This window comes from Euleptes europaea, chromosome 2 (assembly GCF_029931775.1).
Source record: "Euleptes europaea isolate rEulEur1 chromosome 2, rEulEur1.hap1, whole genome shotgun sequence".
Classification (NCBI taxonomy): domain Eukaryota; kingdom Metazoa; phylum Chordata; class Lepidosauria; order Squamata; family Sphaerodactylidae; genus Euleptes; species Euleptes europaea.
The window spans coordinates 22,274,439-22,297,396 of NC_079313.1; the positions used below are offsets into that span (position 1 = coordinate 22,274,439).

General features: G+C 47.7%; 1 protein-coding gene across 1 annotated transcript; it reads right to left on the bottom strand.

The window, feature by feature from the left end:
• Nucleotides 1–363: 363 nt before the first annotated feature.
• FAM20B (FAM20B glycosaminoglycan xylosylkinase) lies at nucleotides 364–21,677 on the bottom strand. The gene is made up of 7 exons (XM_056844405.1): nucleotides 21,156–21,677; nucleotides 19,868–19,954; nucleotides 9,725–9,834; nucleotides 7,915–8,086; nucleotides 3,588–3,779; nucleotides 1,846–1,905; nucleotides 364–658 (listed from the first exon to the last, which is right to left on the bottom strand). Exons 1-7 carry the CDS (start codon nucleotides 21,530–21,532, stop codon nucleotides 427–429), a joined length of 1,230 nt encoding a protein of 409 aa, XP_056700383.1. The 5' UTR covers nucleotides 21,533–21,677; the 3' UTR covers nucleotides 364–426.
• Nucleotides 21,678–22,958: the final 1,281 nt, after the last annotated feature.

Sequence of the window (22,958 nt, forward strand, 5' to 3'; positions counted from 1 at the left end):
TGCCACTGCTCATTTAAAAAGAGAGCTGTCGAGGAATGCAAACCAGCCAATTCTTCATAACCCTGAACTGAACTAAGCTATTTTAAAAAATTATATCTTGAATAAGTGAGGGGGACTAGGGGCTCTTCTCTAGAACCAGTCTGTTTTAATGCCCCAGTTCTGTTCTTTTCTCCACACACTCCAGGAAAGCTCTCAGTGCAACATCCACTGCCAGCAATGGACTTCCCAAAAAGTTACATAAGGCTGCCCGAGGGCAAGTCTCGTATCTTCAGCAGAACCTTCAAGCTGCTGTTTTCTTCTCCAGCGCAGGAAAAACCAGGCATTTCATTTCCAGATCATCCTGTTCATGGCTCCAAAAGAGCCCATTGTGCTGTTTTTCTATTGTTTTATTTTTAGGAAAGAATTCCAGCTCTCTTCCGTTGAAAGCTACAAATGGGAAAGGGTCATCCTATCTTCCACCAGCACAACATCTGATCCAAACTGGTCTGTACATTGTTTTATCGTAGCCAGGATGTTCAGGAGTCGCTGATCCAAGGCGTCCATGTGAGGGGAGGACAAAACTGCCGAGAGGGGGTCGTGGGACATGGCAGTTTTTAAGGCAGACTTCAGTACCCCATTCTTTAGGTAGTTTAGCCTGTTCCAAGTGGAGACACGGATGCTGCAAGAAAAAAAGAAAGTGAGTACAACAAGCCTGGGTCTGCACTGCAGGCATCATGGAGAGCTACAGAGGTAGCTCATTTGGGCCTATCCACACACTATGGGTAGAGTTTATTTACACAGTCTAAAACACAATAAAACAATAACCCATTAAAATAGTTTAAAATACAATTTAAAATAGCCCACTAATGCCCCTCAATGGCGCCAAAACTCCAGAGACCGAAATTTGCAGGTAATAAATTAATCTAACCACACCCTAAGGTGGTATAGAAGGGATGGTGCTCAGCAGCGGGGAAAGGGGGGAAGGACTAGGGAGGCCAGTAATTATAACGAGAACAGTCGCTGGCCTCAACCATAAGCCCAGCGGAATAGCTCGGTCTTGCAGGCCCTGCGGAATTCCTGAACTTGTTCATAAAGGTAAAGGTTCATAAAGGCAAGAACCGGGTCATTCCAGACCCATGGGGTGACGTCACATCCCAACGTTTACTAGGCAGACTATGTTTATGGGGTGGTTTGCCAGTGCCTTCCTCAGTTGTCTTCCCTTTACCCTCAGCAAGTTGGCTACTCATTTTACCAACCTCGGAAGGATGGAAGGCTGAGTCAACCTTGAGCCGGCTACCTGAAAAGGACTTCCGTTGGGATTGAATTCAGGTTGTGAGCAGAGCTTGGATTGCAGTACTGCAGCTAACCACTCTGCGCCACAGGGCTTCTCGAATTGTTCATACTTTGCCACAAAACTTTACAAAGAAAACAGTGGATACGAATTGGGGAAGCCTAGGTTCAAGCCACTAATCTCTCTGGATGACCTTGTATAACTCTGCTTAGGATTGCCCTGGCTGCCTATCTCTGGAGAAGCCTTCAGAATTATCAAGAGTCAGAGGGTGGCTTATACGTGGCAACTTTTTACATGGTCCCTGCACATGTAACCAGGATCTTAAGCTCACCACTAACAACAACAACAAAAATAAAGCCCAGAGCCATCAAAACACTTGAATATAAAGTAATATGCTTTGCAGAATTTACATCAACAACTTGACTATTATTGCCATACACTGAATAGCATTGGATTAGTTGCCAGACCTGCACACACAGAGGATGCTCAGAGGAACACTAATTACCATCAATTTCACTTTTAAGATTTGCATGTTGGGTACAAGTAAGACCAATAGATATTTTGCCTTTACTCACATGCAGCATTGATAGAGAGGAGCCAGGATGCTTCTCTCATCCAGGGAAGGGTTCCCAAAACTGAAAAGAAAATGGTATCAATCAGGCAAATCCTTTGGGAAATTCTACTTCCCCTGACAAAGCAAAGCAGAAATATGAAATGCATGCAAGTATCTTATAGTACAGTGGTTCCCAACCTTTTTTTGACCAGGGACCACTAGGACTTTTTTGTTCGGTGCAGGGACCCCAAGGTTCAAAATTAAAATTCCGAGAATTCGAAAATAAACTTTAATCATAACTGTTAGTTAAACATTCAACTTAGAATAATATTTTAATATATATTTTTATAATAGATAACTTTTAATTGAAAATATTAATTTATTATGGGTTTATAACTTTGTTTTGCAGACCTTAATTTAGTTTTCGCGGACCCCTGGTTGGGAACCAGTGTTATAGTACAACATCCCACAAACAATGTGGATCCCACACAGGATTTCCACAGCTGGAAGGGAGTTCCATCTGTGGAACAAGACTTCCTCCCCTCTCCTGCCCTCTCCATCTGCAGCCCAAAATGCCCATCAAAATGCTGCTTCAAAGGGAGAGGAACTACTAGAAAATGCATGAGAGGGGAGTCACAGGTTGGCTGCAGGAGAGCAAAATCGGCAAAATCACCCCTGTCCCCCATCCATGGAAATCATCCACAGAATCCAACCCAATGAAATCAATTAAGGGGCTGTGCTGAATGGTTTCTAAAATTTCACAGATAGCTCCAATAGCTTGATAGCTTGAAGCTTTGGGTAGGGCCCATAACAGATTGGTATAGCACACACTTTGAATGTAGAAGGTCCCAGGATGAGTCTGCAGTATTTCCAGATATTCAATAAGATGTTTATACCCAACTTCTCAATGGGGACACAAAGCAGCTTACCTCATCATTCTCCCTTCCTCCATTTCATCCTCATAACAACTGCCCTGTGAGGTAGGACAGGCTGAGAAAGAAAGGCTAGCCCACTCAGCAAGCTTCCATGACTGAGCAGGGATTCAAACCTGGGTTTCCCAGATACTCGTCTGATACTCTGATCACCAAGCCTCTACATTTCACATAGCAGGGCTGCAAGAGACCCTGCCTGAGACCTTGGAAAGTTGTGACTAGTTCAAGCAGACCACGTGGATTACGTCTTACGGCAGCCAATCTTAGTATAAAGCCGCTTCACAGATCCATATCAATGACAATCACCTCAATTCATGTAACTGAAACAATTCAATCAAACAGGCTCTAAAGACAGCATTCCTTAAGTGAGACATTTAACCACCAACGGGTGAGGCGGGTGGCGGTTTAGGGGAAATACTAACTGTCTGACTTCCTTGCACTGAACACCCTAGCTCAAAGCACACAGGTAAGAAAGATTTAAGACCCCCACAAGGAAAATACTGTTAAAAGGCAGCTCATGAGAGGGAGGGCATCTTGGCCATCTTCTGGGCATGGAGTAGGCAGGGGGTCACTGTGTGTGTGTGTGGGGGGGAGGTAGTTGTGAATTTCCTGCATTGTACAGAGGGTTGGACTAGATGACCCTGGTGATCCCTTCCAACTCTATGATTCTGTTTGGGTACCCAGCAGCTCCACAAAGTAATAGAAAAATGTAAGAGAAACTCACTGAGAGGTTCAAGCTGATTGAATACATGATGATGGCCCAGACTTCTGAAGATGCAATTCTCCACAGCCCCAAGACAGACAATTTGCAGATATACCACAGATCACCTACCTTTTGGCATTGTCAAGGAGAATAAGCATGCTGGCCCCTTCATCGTCCTGAAAGCTTTCATAATGATGCCGATCAGCATTCCCAATCAAATAATCAAAGATGGCTGTATCAATTATGTCAAGGAGCCGCGGCCCTGCATCATAGGGTGAAGTCTTCTTCACAGCATCACAGTAGCTCTCATCATATTCCCACCTGTAAGGCATGGAAGATCAAGACCAAAATTGTGTTGATCTATTTACCGTATGGCTGCCCATCTTCAGACACATTTAAAGAGAGACCTGAGAAAAATTCAGCCCTACATGATCTCAGAGCTTCCACATTTACTCCACCCTTCCATTTAAATAATGAGTGATTAAGCCTATCTACAGAAAGGTTTGATGTCAGATTTGTTCAAAGCCTACTTGGTGAAGGCCCACAGCAAGAGGCGGCCGAATTGTCAGCTTCATTTAGATTTCAGCCTAGCAGTCTTCCATCACGTTGCACAAGCAAATTTCCTTTACTTAGACTGGGCACTTCATTCAGCTCACCTTCTCAATCTGCTGTTTTATGATCTTACAAGCAGGGGGACCCACAAAGACTTGAAGGGGGCATCTCATTTCCCCCTCTCCCACTATTTCTCTCCCCTGAAAGCCCCTATAGTTTCTCTCCTTTTCATTCTTCCTTCTCTCCTTCCCACCCACCAGCAAACCTACCTTTATATCTCCTCTACCATCTTCACCTTTCCCTTTCCTTCCTCCTGGCATCCTCTCCCTGGGAAAAAATTGTGTGCTGGCAACTGCTGAACCAAGTCATCTGTGAAGTGGAGAACCCACAAGGATATGCAAGGGGAACCTTATTGTCTCCTGTATTCTCCTTTCCATAGTATTTCCTCTTTTCTTCTTCCTGGCTGCTCTCATATCCTCATGTTTCCCTGCTTTCTTTTCTCCCTCTCTCCTACCCACCTTTTATCTGCCCCCTATCTTCAGCTATATTATTTTCTTCATTTATACCCCACTTTTCTCTACAATGGGGACCCAAAGCAGCTTGCAGCATTCTCCTGTATTCCATTTTATCCTCACAACAACCCTGTGAGGAAGGTAATGTTGAGTGTCTATGACTGGTCCAAGGTCTCCCAGTGAGCACCACGGCAGAGCAGGGATTCGAACCTAGGTCCCCCAGATCCTAATCTGAAACTCTAACTGCTTTCATGGGGTGGCTGCTGTTGAACAGTAGCAAGCAGCTGGATCTGGGCAAGTTATTGCAAGGTGAGTAGTAGCAAGCAACCCAGTGGTTGCTGGCAGGCCTGGCCTGATGAGCCCTCCCTCAAAGGCCAAAATAGCTGTCGAAAGAGCCTTGACCTCCCCCCTGCCTTTTATGGCCAGAAACCAAGGCCTGAGGGCTGGCAATACTATTGTGGTTGCCTAGCAACAGCCACTGAGAGAGTGCAACTGTTCCTTAAAGATACAGGCACTGCTTCTATAATTTTGGAGGATTTTAATCCCCTTGTAAAAAAAATTTAAGATTGCAGATTTTTCTGCCAACCTAGGGCTTTTCCTTCCATGTCCCAATCTCTAGATTTAGGTATCCACACATTGAAAATTAAATATATTGATCATGTTATATTTTGCAAGTGTCCCTGAGCAGGTGGCATATATATTTTCTAAACAAATATATCATATCCTGCACTTTTCATAAATAAACGTTAACTCCTTTTTCATACTACTGCTCAATTTTGGACCTATGGCCCTCTCAGGAGTAAAAGAAATAGTACCTTTTAGCATTCATCTCCTCTGTACAAGCAAAATTGCCAGCTCTTTTCCTTTCAAATGCAGCACATTTATTGCTGCTTTAACAACACAGTGTTCCTCTGGGAGGTGACCTTCATCACCCCCTAGTCTTCCCTAACTCAGGTGTTGCTAGCAAAGCCCCCAGGCCAATTGCCTCCAGGCCACACCTACTCCAGGGGAAGCTACTCTCCTCCCTGACAGTTCTTCAATTCAATTTATTGCTTCTCCTTTAGCTGTATGGCTCTCACCCCCCCCCCCAAATCTCCTTTAAAGCTCCTCTTCTAGGTCTGGATCTAGCAGCCCTTTTGTGGGTCTGGGTTGCAGAGTACTAGCATCTGGCAATGTCTACCTCCTCTTTCAAGCTGGAGAGCTGTGCTGGGGCCCACTTCCCTTGGAGAGAGCTAGATGCCCACACAGGGGAGGGGTAGGAAGAAACACTAGTGATGGAAGTGAGTGCAGGCAGTTGGCTCTCCCCACCCTGTGCCCACAGAATAAAGCAGTAAGCTCTGCTTTTCCAAGAGGCACTAAGATTTCAGGAGGAGAAATGGTAAGGAAGAAGATTATGGGAGCATGTTTGCAAGTCATGAAGAAGAAACGGTTAACCAGGTCACACACAGAAATCCTTTGTTCTGAAGAGCAATTAACAGATTCTGGTATGGTTTTCAAACACATCCCACCAAGCATTTGTGAAGGGTAGAAACTTGGGGTGTAGGGTACGGGAACTGGTTGCCTAAAATCAAAGCAGATTCTCAGGAATCCAAATTTAAGAGTGGAATCACAAAAAGCAGAATTCACCCCACTATATGTTGGGTATTGTAAATTGATTATTTGGTGTTGTATTATGTATTATTGTTATGGTTAAGCTTAAGACCTTTGGTCAAAGGAGCTAGTAAATAAATGGAATGGTAAGAGTTCACCCCAGTCAACAATTGTGTTTGCCAGGAAGGAAGAACTGGAACTGTATTTTGTGCTCTTTTGAACACAGTTTATTCACAGAAGTTAGTGCAATGCCAACAATGGAGCATTAGAATAATCTTAAAGATTAGGTCTTCTGCCAGCTGTATTTCTTCTCAGACTCTAGATTTCACAGGAACTAATAAAGTCAAAGAGGAAGGCAATGGCCAAGAGAGCAACCTGAATCTTGAATCTCCCAGTGTCTCTTAAAAATTGTGCACCCTAGATTACATACACCCTTGAGCCACAGCAAGCCCCATCAGTGAACCCACCTTCTCCACCAGCTAAATCTTCAGATTCCAACACTCTCATTCATTCATATAATAAAACCCATCACATTAGAGATTCTGACCATATCAAAGATAAAAGAAAACTGGGTGACACTCCTTTTCATCTGTGAAACAGTCTTGTTTCCCTGGACTGCTCAACAGACACTGTTGTGAGGACCCTTTCCTTCCTCTCTGATGAGACCCCTAGATTTGATCCCCAAGTCTCCTTTTAGTTGTTTTGAAGGGCACCCACTTTAAAGCCTGAGTGTGGTAGGGATCCCTAGGATGAGTCTCAGAGAGCATGTCTGGTCCGCCATGACCAAGGCACTCTCTACCAGAGGTAGGATGTCACGATAGCCATTCCATCTACCCGCAGCTCCAAGGCATGTGCAATACTAACATATCCTTTGCTTCAAAGAATACTCTATCAAAGCAACACGAACCATTCCATGTTACCCTTAAGTGTCACCTCCAATCCAACTGTTGATCAAAGCAGCCAAATATCCAATCCACTTGGGATTATCCATCAAGGGATTGCTTCACACTAAGATCTTTATAACCACCCCACCTTGGAATGTTCCTAATCTGCCCTCCAGATCTGGACAGCAGTTACCTTCAAAGCGACCAGTCAAATTCCAACTTCATCTCTTGGACCTATCCTTATCCTAGGGGTCTGATGTCTAGCTATGGGGTCCGGTAAAATCTGTGCCAGGTTCTCTCACTACCTGGATACTCCTGCACTATGTTGTTGTGTTGAGAGCCAGAGTGGTGTAGTGGTGAAGAGCAGTGGTTTGGAGCAGTGGACTCTCATCTGGAGAACCGGGTTTGATTCCCCACTCCTCCACATGAGCGGGGGAGGCTAATCTGGTCAACTGGATTTGATTCCCCACTCCTACACACGAAGCCAGCTGGGTGACCTTGGGCTAGTCATTCTCTCTCAGCCCCACCTACCTCACAGGGTGTCTGCTGTGGGGAGGGGAAGGGAAGGTGATTGTAAGCCGGTTTGAGTCTCCCTTAAGTGGTAGAGAAAGTCGGCATATAAAAACCAACTCTTCTTCTTCTAGGATCCTTTTCCTTTCTCCTTGATATTCTGCTGGCTCGGATTTCGGTTGTATAGTGTGGTTGACTGTTAGTGAATAAAGATCCCACTTATTTCAAATCAGTCGGTCTACGTTACTTCTCCTCTCAGAATATCGCTCTGGAATAAAACCTCTGTATACATAGATAAAAGATTCTCTGTTTACCCTTCTGGAGACCCTTTTTTACAGCTAATTTCCCCCTTCTGGGTCTAGTTCAGGTAATACTGCAAAAAGCCCATCATTGTGATGAATCTCATACCTGGCCAGTTTGCCCTCCCTGTAGGTCCTTCCCCATGGATGCCGATGCTTTTGAAGAGGCCAAACATCTGGCAGCCATAGTGTGACCGATCCTTCCATGGTGTCCCCATCAGCACAGGCTGGCTCTGTTTCCCGGCAATAGTAGCACTTCCCATAGAAGCAAGTATTATTACCTTCAAAACAAAACAAAACAAAACAAAACGCCACTTCAACTTGATGTTTAGATTTTAAACCAAAAAAAGCTTTGGGATGTTCTGAGGCAAGTCAGAGGTTTTCCGGACCTTCCAGTCTAGAACCTGAAATCAGCCAATTTTATATCGCTGAAGAGAAAACCCAGTTACTACTTCCCAATGTCATGGAAAGAGGCTGTAACAAATCTTACTACACTTGACTGAGTAAAACCTGATGGAAGGTAATGACAGATATTTGATTTACACGCATATATGTAAATAACATTTATTCACATGGTACCAATAATAGGAATATCAAAGCATGAGGAAGACCTCCTGGTACTTGTTAACAGCTGATTGTTTTAAACAATCACTTCTTCAAAATCTGAAGATACTATTTTATGCTATATTGCAAGCCTCCTCAAGCTCGTTTCAAAGAAAGCCAGACAATTCTTTATTATGGTCAATGACCAGCACAGGTAAAACAGGTAAGGTACCAATTTACATAAGTCTAAAAAACACATCTGAGTAAAACATGCTGGTTCATTTGTTGGTATTTCTCGCTCATTTGGCGAGAAAGGGGAGCACATATAATTAAAACTGTATCCCTTCATTTTCAGGGCTGCTGAATAGCACAGACCCTCCTCCGTCGTAAGTCAATTGCAGCAGCACAGAATCTAGCCACTGAATACATTGTGTCCGAGTTTACATCTTGTAACAGAGATGAAATATGGAACTGTCCCATATGGCTGGGAAATTTATGAATTAATGGCGAGATGAACCTTTCTCTGATAGCTATATAATACTGACAGTGGAGAAGAACATGTTCAAAAGTTTCTATGTATCCAGAACCACAGGGGCATTTTCTTTCCTGAGGAAAGCCAGCATATACACATTTTAAAAATATCTGTTGTTCCAATTAATGAAAAAAGAAGTGAACCAGCAAAGATTGTTCCTTAACAGAAGACCCTCTGCACAGAACAATCTGTGAAATAAGTTTCCTGCAGATATAACAGGTTGAATCTTACAGACTCCTTCTGCGTGTGGAAGGCCACTTCTGGTGGGTGTGGAGGGGGACATTTGTTGTTTCACCCCTCCCTCCAGGGCAGATTGTGCCCAACACTATCCCTAGGAGTCCTCTACACCTGAGCCAACAATTGGGGGACCTACATCAGAAGGAGGTGGAGCAGGAATGTTCCATTCCATGAGCAGAGTTCGGCTTGTGGGTCACCAATGTTTCTGGTCTCCCACAGATAAGCCACAGGGTGTGTGCCGTGGAGTTCTGTGCTCCCTCCACTCCTTTCTTTCCCTGCCCTGCACTGACATTACCTCTAACCACAGTTAGCGCTGAACCACAGTTTGCAAACCCATTGTGGTGGACATTAATACCAGTGCAGGCATAATTCTGCACCATGACTAGCTCCAAAAGGACACCAAACAGAAGCACCCGTGTATGAGAGGTGAGAAGAAAGGGAAGGGGAGCACCTGATCCTACTGCATCCTCCCCATTTCTTGAACCTTGGGAGATCGAGACAGTTACATCTGCACTGGACCTAAGGGACTTGCAAAACACAAGCAGAAAGTTTTTTTACCAGCCTTTGGTATGCTTCATTCAACATCTGAGAGTACTTCCTCACTCACCTAATGTCAGGAAGGTACTGAGCAGCTGCTCCGTAGCAACAGGTTTGATTTCTGTGCGGAGATTCACAAACCTGCCAACCACAATGGGGGCTCGCCGGAAACCCAAGATTCTGTTGGGAGGAGAAAGCATTTGATAGGATGAAGCCTGAGGACACGCCATATGGAGCAAATCAGTTTTTAAAAAACAACAACAACTGACACAGAGAGGTTAAAACCCATTAGTGTAGAGTTGGAGAACTTACAGAACATGTTTCAACTGGGTCAGAACTCCCTAAACTGCATATGCCATTCTCATCACATGGCCTAGATAGTGCTCACCACTAAAGCAATGAAACTTGCAGTTAGGGAGGCTAGGGAGGAAAACAATATTGGGACAATGTCATGAAAAACAAGTCTGTACCGAAATCCAGAGCTAGGAGTCTATACTCCAGCCCAAGGCCCTGAGGTTGGCTGCTGGAACTAGTGTGTGGCTGGCAAAATGCACTCTGGGCAAGGGCAGAAAACCAACGGCTAGTGTTTAGATTTAGCGCAAGTCACTGGGGCCAACATACCCGTATTTCACAAACCGACACATACACAGTGTCCCCATTTGCTAGCTAAGACTTTGCCCTCAGGCTGTGAGGTTTCACATTGAAGCACCCAAGTCCTGGGCAGCAAGCTCAGAACTACACACTACGTTCAACACAGGAATTATGCCAAAAATAGCACTTTGAGAGCTCCACCTCCTGTGCCATGTTTAAGAAGATAGGGACATTACAATGTAACGAAAGTGCTCTCACACACAATGGAAAAGCAGCTCAACTCAGCAAAGCAGGTTTTGGTGTAGTCCTGCCCCAACATTGATTTAGAATGACTAAGCCCATTCTTGAAGGGGGGGGAGATCCGCTGCGGCCGGGAGCAGGGCCGCGACACCACCTCCTCAGGGGACTCCCAGCCATCATGAAGACAAAAAAAAAAGATTAAAAACAAAAAAAGGGGCTCCCAAACACCAGCGTGTTTGCAACCCGTGCTGGCGTAGGTGCCACCTTCGGGCCCCTGCTTAAGGAATAGGCTGCCCGGCTTCATCCTGAGCGTAACTAAGGCTCTTGGCATATGTGAGATGAACCCTCTTATAACTAGGTCTGGGAGATGCTCACCAAGATATTAAGGGAACACACACAGGTCAGGGAAAAGTGCAGCTGCTGCAACAAAAAGTTCAGTTGCTTACAAAAAAATTCCATAAAATGTACTAGCCATTTTTTTAAAAAACAAACTTGCCGGCACTACACATAGCTAGGTAGGTATTTATTATTACGGCATTAGCCAGAAAACCTTGTCAATAAAACTGATTACATGATAAATAATCTCTTTGTACAAAATACAGATAAAATTATATCAATTAAAATTCACCTTATTAACACTAATACCCTTTTCCAAGCGAATTTTAATTGCTGCAGAGCAACACGGCTACCTGCAAATAACACACTATTCCAGGGGTCCTCAAACTTTTTAAACAGGGGACCAGTTCACTGTCCCTCAAACACTGTTGGAGGCCGGACTATAGTTTGAAAAAAATATGAACAAATTCCCTGAATGTGCAAGGGAGGAGGCGGCGGCACGAGGGGGGTCTCCTGAAAAGCATCCTCCTCCCAAGCCCGGACCTTCCCCCTTCGCTCTGCGGCTGGGGCTCGGCCTTCCCTCGGCAGACACGGCCTCGCCCCTGCCCCGGCCTCCCTTGCGCTCTCCGCACGCAAGCACGCACAGAGGCGAGTTAATGGGGAATAAAGAGGCTGGAGTCCGAGGCAAGTGCCTGCGCCTTACAAATGTAGTGGTTAAGAATGGCAGTTTGGAGCGGGAACTCTGATCTAGAGAACAGGGTTAGATTCCCCACTCCTCCACGTGAGAAGCGGAGGCTAATCTGGTGAACCTGGTTGGTTTCCCCACCCCTACACACGAAGCCAGCTGGCTGACCTTGGGCAAGTTACAGCTCTGTTAGAGATCTCTCAGCCCCACCTGCCTCACAGGGCGTCTGTTGTGGGAGGGTATGGGAAGGGGATAGCAAGGCAATTGTCAGGCTGTTATCTCGGTTTAGATGTTTCCTTTCGTTTCTCCGCTGAACCGTCCAGACTTCAAGGACAGCTTCACATACCAAAGCCTGGGAACACCACTCCTGGGAAATAATGCTCTGTTTATGCTTTGTAATCTCCCGCCATTTCTCTGCCTTATATTTCCAAATAACGGGCAAGACAACTCATAGCTGTCATCTTATCCTCAATGCACTGTATTGCCTATTTGACCAGTAAAGCCATCTGCTTGGATTCTGATTGTCTCTGTGGTGATTTCTGGTACGATGGGTCAAGAGCTTACATTATGACAGCTATATCCACTCTTCTTCATCGATTCTTTAGTCAGGCTGGAGCCCCGGAGGGTTCGCCTGCCACTCGGATGGGAGCAAGGAGGGCGCTCTCCGAGTGAACCGTGACTACTGCTTCTTGGAACCCTGGAGTCCTCATCTGAGGATCCTACCCTTCTACAGGACATAGTAGCTGAACTCTTTAGGACTAATTCAGAGGTTTGCCGCTTGAGTGGACTGGTCCAGACACAGTGGCAATCTCTGGTGAGGGTTCTCTGGATGTTAACGTCGGAGGATACTAATGCTCGTTTAGACCTCCAGGATTTTGATCAGTTGCTGGATGATGCCCGGCTGGCAACTCAGGACTTACAAATACTAACCGATTTATTGGATAAGCTTATTGCCCGTGAGACTCTCTCATCCACAGCTCTAACGCGTCCTGTCGCCTTGGGGAAAGGTACCATGGCGGGAGCCGCACCGGCAGGTTTTTCTTTGGTACCCAATGCAGCTGACTGTCAAGCTGAAGCCAAGAGGGTCGCTATCCAGACGGCCCTCCTCTTTGCGGATTGTACAAAGGATACCACGATAGCCACCTTGGCTCAACGTTTGGCCTCGACGTTCGGGGCCGATGCACCCGCGGTCGCGGTCCGAGTGCAACCATTGCTAGGTGGGGAACCCGACCCCCTACTCACGCTCCTGGAAACGGAACTTTTACCGCACATTACCGCAGCTGCCGCTCTGAGACTTGAAAGCGCAAAAGTTCTCGCAGATAGGGAAGCTGCTGAAGCGGCTAAGGCGGAAGCCGAGGCTCAAGCCGCAAGGGATAAAGAACTGCAGTTGGCTGCGGATCGGGCGCGGACAGGCGGCCGCCCCAAAGACTCCAGAAGGAGCGGTCCTCCATTGGGTCTGTCTTTTCCCCCGGTATTTGCCCCGTCTCGCACGACCCAACGCGCACGCCGCCTTGCGGAATGACGCCAAGACTCTGAGGAGTCTGAGGAAGAGGACTTGTATGGGGACAGTTCTCAATGGGCCACAAGTTTTAGGACAAGCAAACCTCATCGTACAGGTGGCCCGGGTGAGGACATTCACCTGTTACGAGCTCAGAATCGAGAGCTACCTGGCCGTGTTGATCAACTCCAGGAGCTAATGGAACGCTTGCTTCAGGACAACAGGCAGTTACAGCAGGCCCTGACAACCCCGGCACAACCCGTTCCACAGGGAGCCACAGTACCAGTTCAGGGAGTGCCAGCCCAGCCACCCGCTAATGTGCCTGTTCAACCTCCGGCTCCCAGAGGTCCCGTTTTACCTGCACCCAGGGCACCCGTGCAACCGGGCCAACCCATGCCCGGTCCTTGGAAACAACTCAGTTGAAAACTACTTACGATGGATCTCTCGAAACCCTGCCCTGTTTCTTGCATCAGGTGGACAGCTATATGCGAGAACAAGGACAGTTCTTCCCTACAGAGGACAGCCAGGTTCGCTATGTGGCTTCCCTTTTGACAGGAAAAGCAGCCGACTGGATGGTCCTCCAGTTCGACACCCGATCCCGCTCTATCCGTTCCCTCAACAATTTCATGACTGCCTTACGGAGGAGGTTTGAGGACCCCTTTCTGGGGGAACGAGCCAAAGCGGAGCTTCTACAACTAAGACAAGGCTCTACTCCAGTTCGAGAGTTTGCCGATGAATTTCAAAGACTAGCAAGCAAAATTGTGGGCTGGCCCGAAGCCACCCTAAATCACCATTTCAGGGAAGCCTTACACCCTGACATTCTGAACTGGTCGTGTATGAGGGGTGATCCCGACACCCTCGAGGATTGGATCCTATTAGCCGAAGAGGTGGAAAGCCGCCGGCGCTTTATTTCCCTTGTCCGCCAAAGAAACAAGGAGAAAAGCGTCCAAAAGCCCCAGCCCAAGGCACCGCCCCCCAATCCACGGAAACCCGCGCGTCCACCCCAGGATCGCGAAACCCGATTTCAAAGAGGCGCTTGCCTCACTTGTGGGGAACTGGGCCACTTTGCAGCAGTCTGCCCACATCGCCCTGAACCCTTTCGTCCCAGCATGACAGCCCGAGCAAGAGGACGACCTCAACGCAGAGGCACCGCGGCCACCCACAGCACAGCGCCGGGAAGACCCACACCCTCTGCACTTCACGCTGAGGACTCATCTATCCTTCTTACATCGAATGACCCCGCCGGGTCCCGGATTACAAATGCCCCATTGGGGGACAACTTTCCTTCTTCTGACGAAGAGAACCCATGGAATTCTCCAGCTTTAAACCTGGATTCCCCCCTTGATTTGTCAAAAAACGGCTCCGGTCTGTGGTGAGTGGAGCGTCTCCACAGACCTCTGCAGATTCTCCTGCTAAACCGAAAGCTCCCACTAAAGTAAAGGAAGTGGAAACCACCGTTTATGTGGACGCAGTTTTACAACACTATGAAGGTGGTCCCCAACTACCCGTTAAGGCACTCATTGACTCCGGTTGCGGTCGCACTCTCATCAATGAGGCCACATTTGCAGCACTCAAAGTCAAGTCCGAGGCTTTACCAGCCCCCGTCCAATTTGCCCAAATGGATGGAAGCCATTTCAAGGGGGGCCCAGTTGATCATCGCACTATAGGGGTGGTGATGGGAATTGGCTCCCACTGGGAGCAAATAGACTTTACCATAGCCCCTATCCGATTTGAAGTGGTCCTGGGAATTAACTGGATTAAAGGTCATAGTCCCAGTATAGACTGGGAGACGAACACGATCTCCTTTGCCAACCCCAAATGCGACCAGAACCGACAGCAAGTTGCGGTGCTGTCTCCACCTGCTCCGGCATTAATCTCCGATGTCCCATCACCGCCGTCCCTACCTGATGTATACCAGGACTTTGCGGATGTCTTTAACATTAAAGAATGTGATGCCTTACCCCCCCACCGGGCCACTGACTGTGCAATTGAAGTGGTGAAAGACTGCACATTAACCAAGAGTAAGATCTACCCTATGAGCACTTCCGAGCGCACTGTACTACGGGACTTTCTGGACAAAAACCTTGCCAGAGGGTTCATTCGCCCGTCGAATGCTCCCAACTCAGCCCCCGCGTTTTTCGTCCGAAAAAAGGAGGGCGACCTACGTCTCTGCATTGACTTCCAAAAACTCAATGCAGTTACTCAAGCCAACGCCTATCCTATACCGCTAATTTCAGATATTTTGGGACAACTGCAAGAGGGACGTATATTCTCCAAATTGGATCTAGTAGAAGCCTACTACCGCGTCCGTATCCGCGAGGGGGACGAACCCCTCACTGCCTTCTCTAGCTGTTTTGGAATGTTTGAATTCCTTGTGATGCCCTTCGGGTTAAAAGGTGCCCCGGGGGTCTTCATGCAACTCATCAACGAAATCCTCCATGATTTACTGTACCGCGGGGTGGTAGTTTATTTGGATGACATTCTTATTTATTCAAAAACCATGGACGAGCACGTCACTTTGGTCCGAGAAGTTCTACACCGCCTGCGCAATCACCAACTCTTTGCAAAGCTGGCTAAATGCGAATTTCACCAGAGCAAAATAACTTTTTTGGGATATATAATCTTCCACCATGGCCTTAGCATGGACCCGGCCAAGGTCCAATCCGTCCTCGATTGGACTCCTCCCTCCAACCGCAAGCAAGTACAACAGTTTCTGGGCTTTGCTAATTTCTACCGCGGATTTATCCCTAACTTTTTCTACCGCGGATTTATCCCTAACTTCGCCCAAATAGCGCTGCCCATCACCGACCTTCTGAAAACCAAGGGTAAAGGAAGCTCTGCTACATTACCCTCCGCTAAGATACTGTGGACTGATGAATGCCAGACCGCCTTTGTAGCCCTCAAACGCCTTTTCACGTCGGAACCTGTGCTACGGCACCCAGACCCAAATCGAATGTTCATTGTACAAGTCGATGCCTCCGACGTAGCTATGGGAGGGGCCCTGCTCCAAAGAGGACCAGATGGTCTCCTTCACCCCTGCGCTTACTTCTCAAAGAAATTTGCGCACTCCCAATTGAACTGGCCCATTTGGGAGAAAGACGCCTCAGCCGTTCACCATGCACTTACTCTATGGTGACAATTCCTGGAAGGGTCTAAAGTCCCCTTCGAAGTTTGGACCGATCACAAGAATCTAGCCGCCCTCACAGGAACCCATAAGTTATCCGCGAAACAACAGCGTTGGGCGGAATTCTTTGCTCAGTTTCGTTTTGTCCTGAAGCATGTCCCAGGAAAACAAAATGTTCTCGCAGATGCTCTCTCCCGGTTGCCTCAATACCCGGCGAAACTTGATCGGCCAACAGACTCTTTATTTACGCCCGCGCAAAGAGAAGCCCTGCCCGTACTGGCTGTACAAACTCGATCCCAGACGCTGCCCCCGCGGAAGCACACAGTAGCCGGCGCGCAAGCTCCTCCAGCCCTACCGGCCGCCCAGCTGCCCCCACAACGGAAACTCACGATGGCCGGCGCTCCAGCTCCTCCAACCCAACCGGCCGCCCAGCCGCCTGCAGTCTGCACACCACCGCACGTAAGCGCTTCCCCCTCGTCAACCCCCATAACTGCTCCTACTGCCACCGTAAACAAGGGAGGGGTTCCCGTCTCCGAATCTTTCTTAAATTCCCTTCGGGAACAATGCCTTATGGAACGCTCTGATCAAACCCTGCCTCCTGGTGTAATCGAACAAGGAGGCTCTTGGTACAAAGACTCGAAATTGTATGTGCCCAAAGCGCTCCGAAAAGACGTCTTACACTTGGCTCATGGAGTAAAAACAGCTGGACACTTTGGGTTCCTAAAGACCCTTCACCTGTTGCGCAGACAATTTTGGTGGGGGGGAATGCGTTCTGACATTGACTCTTTTATTCGCAGCTGTCCTGTTTGCGCCACAGTCAAACGATTTCAAGGCAAGCCCCCAGGACTACTGCAACCACTTGAAATACCCAGCAAACCCTGGGAAGTGATTGCTATGGATTTTATGATGGATCTCCCTCTCAGCGGGGGAAAAACTGTGTTATGGGTTATCACTGACTTATTTTCTAAGCAAATACATTTGGTTCCTTGTGCGGGGATCCCCTCCGCTCAGAAGTTGGCCCGCCTCTTCGTGTCACATGTCTTTAGACTACATTCGTTTCCGCGCAAGATAATCTGCGACCGCGGAAGTAGTTTGGTGGCTAAGTTTTGGAAAGCTTTTCTCAAATTGGTGGGGGTGGAGCAGGGATTGTCTAGTGCATACCATCCCCAAACGGATGGTCAAACCGAACGTGTCAATGCTGTACTTGAATGCTATTTGCGTTGTTATGTCAATTACCACCAAGATGACTGGGTAGAACTGTTGCCTTTTGCAGAATATGCCTACAATAATGCTGTACATCAGTCCACAGGTTTCAGCCCATTTTATGCGGTATATGGACAGGACTTCGGTCCTATCACCCCAATAGAAGGTTTAGAGGGGGAGGGGGATGCCGACATTGCCTCTTGGGCACACACCCTCCGTACAACATGGCCCTGGCTGGTTAGCAACCTAGACCGAGCCAAGCGCAAATACAAGGCGCAGGCCGACAAGCATCGTTCCCCCGGTAGGGACCTGCAAGTGGGTAACTTGGTATACCTTTCCACCAAGAACCTGCGCTCCACCCGTCCATGCCATAAGCTCAATGCTAAATACATTGGCCCATTTCCCATCATCTGCCTCATAAATCCTGTCACAGTGGAACTGTCTCTCCCCAAAACTCTGAGGCGTGTACACCCCGTTTTCCATATCAGCCTTCTAAAGCCCCATGTTGCTTCCCCACAATGGCACCCGGAGCCGCCTCCTGAACAGCCCATAATGGTGGGGGGGGGGGAGGAACATTTCGAAGTCTCCAAAATCCTCGATTCCCGCATACACCACGGGGCCTTGCAATACCTGATCCGCTGGAAACACTTCCCCCCTGCCTATGACGAATGGGTTCGCGCACAGGATGTCTCCGCCCCCAAACTCGTCAACGCTTTTCACAACACCTACCCAAACAGACCAGCCCCCTTGCCGGATGGGAGGGGGCCTTAAGGGGAGCAGGATGTCAGGCTGTTATCTCGGCTTAGATGTTTCCTTTCGTTTCTCCGCTGAACCGTCCAGACTTCAAGGACGGCTTCACATACCAAAGCCTGGGAATGCCACTCCTGGGAAATAATGCTCTGTTTATGCTTTGTAATCTCCCGCCGTTTCTCTGCCTTATATTTCCAAATAACGGGCAAGACAACTCATAGCTGTCATCTTATCCTCAATGCACTGTATTGCCTATTTGACCAGTAAAGCCATCTGCTTGGATTCTGATTGTCTCTGTGGTGATTTCTGGTACGATGGGTCAAGAGCTTACAGCAATTTGAGACTCCCTTTAGTGGTAGAGAAAGTCGGCATGTAAAAACCAAGGCCATTTATGCACGGGAAGTTTTGCCTTGGATTTGCCGCTCTCCAGATGCACATTTTCCCCATCCGAATTCTCCAAACTCTGCCCAGGGGTGGGGGGAGTTTACTTTTGAGTTCTGAGAATTTGGATGGGGAAAATGTGCATCTGGAGAGTGGCAAATCCAAGGCAAACCCTCCAGTGCAAAAATGGCCACAAGTCTTTTTCTTCTTCTCCCTGGAGATATGCCCAGCCCCCCCCCCCAAGGGGCCCCTACAATTACCTCCAGGCCACAAGGATACCCCCGGGAGGAGAGAGAGCCCTAAGCCGTGAGAATGCTGCTCGACTGCAGCCAAAACAGGAATGCCAGGGCCACGTTGGGCTGCATTGTGGAGAGCCCGAAGGACCAGGCGTAGCTGCATGGAGCTCGAGGAGGTCAGGCCCAGCCAGGTACAAAGCTAGGCAATGGGAGAAGTCTCCCGGTGGGGCGTGCTGCGGAAGAGAAGGGGGCGACCAGGCCCAGGAAAGGGGGTTTTGGGCAGGGGAGGGAGAGGGTGAAGGGGGTGACTGGGTGGCGCGCGAGGCGGCGAGACGCCTCATGTGCCCAGGAAAGGGGTTTTTGGGCCGAGGAGGGTAGGAGGGAGAGGGCGAAGGGGGCGACTGGACGGCGTGCGAGGCGGCAAGACACCTCGTGTGCCCAGGAAAGGGGGTTTTGGGCCGGGGAGAGTGGGAGGGAGAGGGCGAAGGGGGCGACTGGGCGGCGCACGAGGCGGCAAGACGCCTCGTGCGCCCAGGAAAGGGGTTTTGGGCCGGGGAGGGAGCAGGGAAGGGGGCGACTGGGGCAGGAGGGAGGCTTCTGGCTGGGCGCACGCGGCCAGGAAGCCCAGAAAAGCTCTGGGGAGGCGGGCAAGGGGGGACTGGCTTTCTCGGTCCCTGGGCCGGAAAAAAGCCCTCCGGAGGCCGGATCCAGCCCACGGGCCATAGTTTGAGGACCCCTGCACTAGTCGTCTGCAGCCAACAAGAATTGCTGCAAAGATGCCATGCTGGTCTCCTCGAAGTAATTTTTTACCTTCCACAGATGACCAGGAAAGTGACTATTTACATGCTTGCTTCAATTTTTTTGATGGCTGCTTCCGTTGCCGCTCTAGTAGCGGTAAGAACCATGTGGGGGTACCTTACCTAGAAAATTATCTAGATCCTCACATTTAGAAACAAAAGAAATAATGTTATGATATATAGCTCTTCCAAATAAATAGAAGAAAAAAATGAGCGCATGATAAGAGTTAGCAATATAGTGGGGACCATTTTTTCCCTACAATTGTAACCAGTTCTAGTAAGAAATAATTTTCTTCAACTATGTGTAATGTAGACATTGGTTCCTATTACCAGTCTCTAAAACTAATTAATTGTAGTTCAGTGTTTGTGTACCTGTCCAGATGGAAGGCCGCCACTTCTGCATTGTGCCTGTCATATCCAGCGTATGGCTCTCCTTCTACCACATAGTCTCTGGCATATCTAAAAGTTGTAACAAAAGAGACATTTGTTCTGGATTTCAGCTTCCAAGCTATAAAAGAGAAGGTCAAGAGAAAGGAGTTTCTGCAGCATTCTAATGTAATTCATTGAGAAGAAACAGGATTTAATTTACAGTAATTTTCTTGGGTAATAATATTGCCATATAAGCCGCAAGCTAGAGCTTTGAACAGTAGAAGTGGAATTTGTTGTGTAATCTACATTGTGATTCATGGTCAGTGAGATGGAATGGGTTTTTTTAAATGGCCGTTCCCAATGCAGGTCTAGCAAACCCAGAATCCATTGCATGTATCCAATCAGAGGCTGGTTTGTGAGAATGGTACTAATCATCTCAGACCACCCCCCCCCCCAGCTTTCTATACCCTTTCCATAAATCAGGAATGGGGAACGTCCTGCCAGGGGCCCTTCGTGGGTCCTGGAAGATCTCTAGCTCAGAAGGATCTAAGACTGGTGATCCGCCCCTTCCTGCGGTCAGGAATAGCCTCTATTCAAGGCGGATGTGAGTTTGTTTTGCTGAGAAAAGGAACCTTCCCCCCTCCTTGCAGAAGAGTCATTAGCTATGGAGCTGCTAGGACCGCCCAAGAAACTGTGTTAACCCTTTCCCACCCAGGTCATGGAGAAACGTATTCCCTCTATACTACAAGAGGGCTGGGGGCGGAAGTGGTGACAATGGGGCGGGGTTTAAAGGGGGAAGGGCCAGAATGCATGGGGGAGCAAGTTCTTAGCCAGTGTGTCCTCATTTCATCCCTGCAGGTGGAGGTAGCAGGACCCAGCTGTAGAATCAGGCCTCACCATGCAGAGCAGAAGCAACTCCGGTGTGCAGCTGGACGGCTATGCTTGGCTGGTGCAACAGACCATCCTGTGCCACCAGGTGGGCGAATGCACCACCGGTTGGATGCCTGCCTGCTTGCCTGTGTGTGGGGGCTCATCTGGGGCAGCTGCCTGCTTGGGGCCTGGTCTGCTAATTTTGTATGGCCTGCGAATGATGTTATAAATATCCAAATGGTCCTTGGCGGAAAAAAGGTTCCCCACCCCTGCCATAAATACATACTGTGGTGAAATAGGTGGATGAGCAATTAGCCACGTCTCCTCTCTCCTTCTCCTGGGTAAAGATTATCAAGCACTCCACTTCAGGAATCCCTAGAAAAAGTCTTTTATTTACCCTATTATTAAATGAGTATTTTACCTCTTAGGTTTGAAGACTACTTTCTGTCCCCCTTCCAATATGAGCAACGCCTTCAGCTGAGTACCCTTGTAGCCCACATCTGCTTTGATAATCCTTTTTGTAGCCATGGCATGCATTACCGCCCCGAGTTCTGGAGTCTCCTCCGGATACACTTCCCGCGGCACCACCCACTGGGCCGCGATCTCCCAGGGAGACTGCAGGGTGTGGTCAAGTCGCGGATCCAGCTCCACCCGCAGGCTTGCCATCATGCGATGAAAAGCGCGCTGGTCCTCGCGGTTAGCTGCCGAGGTGTCCAGGTTGTCTATGAGGAAAACCTTGGTGAAAATAAAGATGACGAGGAGGATTGCCAGAAGCACCACTCGTTGCTTCAACTTCATGGTGGAAAATAGTCTTTAATCCTGATCGGCTCTTCCAAAGGCTACAGGAAGTCTCTTACAAAGCAAGGTGAGAAGCAGCGTGGGACTTGATGGATTTCATTCGTAGCCTTTACTCCAACTAGCCCACTGTGGCAGATGCATCTTCCAGTACCACTGTAAGTTAATAAACATAGTGGAATTTTATACCTTGAGGCATGGTCTGCTATTTGGCTGTGTATAAAGGACATTTTGGATTTTTAGTACTTTTGCTGTGCACATCAATATTCTACATTCTGTAACCAGCACTTTTTGAGCTCCACAACACTGCTGAAAGGCTGATGGAAAACTCTTCAGATAAGTGATCCCTCACTGGAGTTTTACTATGAGATACTGTAGTTGATGCTAATTCTAAGGAAATCTAATTACAAGGTATAAGAAAAAAAACTGAACCTGGGCGATCTGTAATACCTGGCAAGAATCTTGAAAAATAAAGTTATATAGGCTGCAGATCCGCATAACAGGTAATACAGCTTTCTTGTACAAGGACTTCTTTTTTTTTTTTTAATAATGCAAAAATATGCTGCCAAACAAACACAGAAAGACTGTGCAGGAGGAAGACCATGCTTGCTTATATCAGTGCAAGCCACTTAATTTCTGTTAGTAGTCTTTCTATTGCAAAGTCCCCTACTTTTTCAGATTTAAAAAAACTTGCTTTGTGCTCTGAAAGAATGAGAAGTACCACTGGTACTACATAAACTCAATTCAGAGGTGAAGAAAGGCTTCCAAGATGCCTTGCTACTAAGTATAGGTTTGTCACAGCATGGCTGAAAAGAGAGAATGGACGCCAATTTACCAATATACAGGGTTGATCAGATGTGGTTCAGGTTTTGTTTAAATGATAAACTACTTTCTATATACAAACTCGAGAAGAGTTAGCAAAGAGGGTGTGATCACTTTATCATCTTGATCAGACCACCACCACCACCACCACTGGGATCTGGGGAAAGCAATCCCTTTCATAAGCAAGATACATCCCCACAATCTTTCTTGGCTCAGTCTTCCCTCCTCCTAACAGTAACGTTTAAACTGTGAGTTCCATGTGGCTTGCCTACTTACAGTATACTCCTCCTATGAGAGAGTAGTTCACAGCTGTTCTTCTACTGAGGAGCACACCTTCTTATCATAATCTATTTAATTCTCAACATGGCCCCACTTAAATCCGGAGAGTGGGGCAGTGGACAGACAAGACAGATTTTTCTACAAACCTGAGAAAGCCCCAGGTTTGCGAAAAAATCTGAAATCTTAAAAAAAATTGGAGGAGTTTAAAAAAAACAAAATGGTAAAAGGAGCCCATGTAGCTTTAAGAAACAGATGCCCTTCATAGTTGTTGCTCAGCAACCACAACAATATTGCCAACCTTGACAATACTTAGTTTCTGTCAGTAAAA

What these genes read in the sequence shown, in the direction of transcription:
- FAM20B (XM_056844405.1), bottom strand. Translation starts at nt 21,532, where the DNA reads ATGAAGTTGAAGCAACGAGTGGTGCTTCTGGCAATCCTCCTCGTCATC. An exon ending in GTAGTCTTCAAACCTAAGAG is followed by an intron (nt 19,955 to 21,155) that starts GTAAAATACTCA and finishes TACAACTTTTAG; the next exon opens with ATATGCCAGAGACTATGTGG. An exon ending in CTCCTTGACAATGCCAAAAG is followed by an intron (nt 1,906 to 3,587) that starts GTAGGTGATCTG and finishes TTTTCTTTTCAG; the next exon opens with TTTTGGGAACCCTTCCCTGG.